Source organism: Silene latifolia, chromosome 1 (genome assembly GCF_048544455.1).
Source record: "Silene latifolia isolate original U9 population chromosome 1, ASM4854445v1, whole genome shotgun sequence".
In the NCBI taxonomy this organism is placed as follows: Eukaryota; Viridiplantae; Streptophyta; class Magnoliopsida; order Caryophyllales; family Caryophyllaceae; genus Silene; species Silene latifolia.
Window position 1 is genome coordinate 185,616,786 of NC_133526.1, and position 2,546 is coordinate 185,619,331.

General features: G+C 36.6%; 1 protein-coding gene across 1 annotated transcript; it reads left to right on the forward strand.

The window, feature by feature from the left end:
* The first annotated feature begins 418 nt into the window (after nt 1-418).
* LOC141588760 (uncharacterized) lies at nt 419-1,243 on the forward strand. Its single transcript, XM_074410187.1, has one exon. It carries the CDS (start codon nt 419-421, stop codon nt 1,241-1,243), a length of 825 nt encoding a protein of 274 aa, XP_074266288.1.
* Nucleotides 1,244-2,546: the final 1,303 nt, after the last annotated feature.

The following is a 2,546-nucleotide window of genomic DNA, read 5'->3' on the forward strand; positions in this document are numbered from 1 at the left end:
AATTTGCTATTTTATTATCATTGATTGCTGCCATTAATCTAGAGATTTTGGCATCTCTATGTGACTGTTGGAGGAGCCTCTCTTCCCTATAAAAGCCTCTATTCTCCAACAGTTTTACACACACAATTAGATACTACTTTCTCTCATATATTTCTTCTTTCTAAACTATAGAGAACAGTTCCCACTTCCGTCTGTGGAGTGCACCATTGTGCGGAATGAGGCATTAACTTTGGAATCGTTGACGACGGAACCCAAGGAGCACCTATGTGGGGGCCTAACTAATTTAGGGCACTGTCTTACACGGCGTCTCGATTAAAGGTATTTTTGATCATCTAAGTTCATATTTCCTTACAATCTAAATCAGTTATAGAACTTTCTGATCTTTGTTATACATTGTTATTTTTGTTTGCTTTTAACAATGACAAACCCATCCGGAAATTCTGACGATTCCAATGTCAATCGAGAAATTATTACCACCACTCCTAATACCCCTGTTAACCATTTCACATTGCCACACAAAATTGTCCATGACCTTAGTAAGATAAAAATTTTAGATGGGAAAAATTATAGGAGATGGTCTGAAAAAATATTATTTTATTTCTCGCAATATAAGATTGACTATGTGCTATTTCAAGAACCACAATCCACTGAAGAGTCTAGTTCGTCTGAAATTGTTAAACCCAATACCAAATCTACTAAAGACAATAAGACCGTTAGAGGTGACATGTTACACTATATGGTCGATAATCTGTTTGACATCTATTGCAAAACTAAGACCGCTAAAGGAATTTGGGATGCTTTGGAAACTAATTATGGGACTGATGATTTCGGTACTAAGAAATATGTTGTAGCAAAATGGTTAAAATTTCAGATTACTGATGGTAAACTAATAATGGATCAAATAAATGAGTATGAAAATATGGTTTCTGAAATTCTTGGTAAAGGAATGGAGTTTTGCGAGTATATGCAGTCTAATGCTCTTATTGAGAAGTTGTCTTCTCCTAGTTGGGATGAGTATAAGAAACATCTGATGCATAAGAAGAAGGATATGAAATTGCAGGAGCTAATTGGTCATATCAAGATTGAGGATGCCACAAGGAGCCAGAATCGTGTCGGGACTAATGCTACTAACACTGTTAAAGCTAATGTTGTTGAATACAGGAATACAGGTACAAACAAGAGGAGCTATGATCAATACAACAAACCACAAAGTGTTGATAAACCAATAAAAACAATGACATGAAATTGTTGGTGGTGTGACAAGCCTGGTCATCCCGCTTTCAAGCGCAAGGCCAAGAAAGCTTATGAGGAAAGATAACCAAATCAAGGGAATCGCAATGATGCACATGGTGGGAAATTCCAAAAGAAAGACAATAATCAACGTGGTGGCTACAAGAATTAAAAATCTAACAAGCCACAAGCTAATGTTGTCGAGGGTTCAAGTGAGGGTGATGATATAATTGCTGCAATGGTGTCCGAAATAAATCTGGTTGGAAGCTTGGTGGAATGGATTGTTGACACCGGAGCTACACGCCATATCTGCACCAACAAGGATCTTTACAAGGAGCTAAAAGATGTTGATGAGAAAGAGGTAGTGTATGTTGGCAACTCCAGTAAGGTTCGAGTCCTTGGCATTGGCAAGGTGCACCTGAAACTCACTTCTGGCAAAGTTTTAGCTTCTGAAAATGTGCTATATGTGCCTGATATGCGTAGAAATTGAATTTCTGGTGCTTTACTTAACAAGGCTGGTCTTAAACTTACTTTTGAGTCTAATAAGTTAGTCATGTCTAAGAATGGTCAGTTTGTTGGCAAAGGTTTTTGTAATGGTGGTCTGTTTGTTCTTGATGTTGAAATGAATGCATCTACTTCTTCTGCTTACATCGTTGAGTCCATTGATATTTGGTGTTGAGTTTATGGATTCGAGTACCTAAGAGGGGGAGGGGGTGAATTAGGTATTATTTAAAAATTTTAACTACAACTTTATTAATTAAAGTGAGTTGTAAGAACAAGAGAGATGTGAGAATACTTCGAATAATATTGCAAGATTAAACGAGTATTAAAGTGAATGTTTGCTGAAGTATGAAAGTAACAATTGTTCTGACTGTAGCTATTTGTCTCAGTTTATGGAGTACAGACTGCAGACTAAATGTGACAGTATTTGGAACTGTTATTTCGAAGGTTAAGCAAAGCAAAGAAGATAAATAGCAGCGGAATAAAATAAAGAAGATTAAACACGAGATTTTTGAATTGGTTCGGCAAGAAACTCAAGTGCCTATGTCCAATCTACTTTTTATTGAATTATTTTAGTGATCTACTCCGACTACTAAAAACCCGTACAATAAAAAGACAACAACCTACTCCGGTTGTGATACAAGTTCAAGAACTACTCCGTTCTAGAACAAGCCAACTCGCAACCTACTCCGGTTGCCAAAGAGTTAAAGACTACTCCGTCCTAAACTCTACACACAAACTTAGAATGTTATAAGGATCAAGTTTCCACTAACTTATTCTTAAAAAGAATTGAGATGGACAACTTTTACAAGATC

What these genes read in the sequence shown, in the direction of transcription:
- LOC141588760 (XM_074410187.1), top strand. Translation starts at nt 419, where the DNA reads ATGACAAACCCATCCGGAAATTCTGACGATTCCAATGTCAATCGAGAA.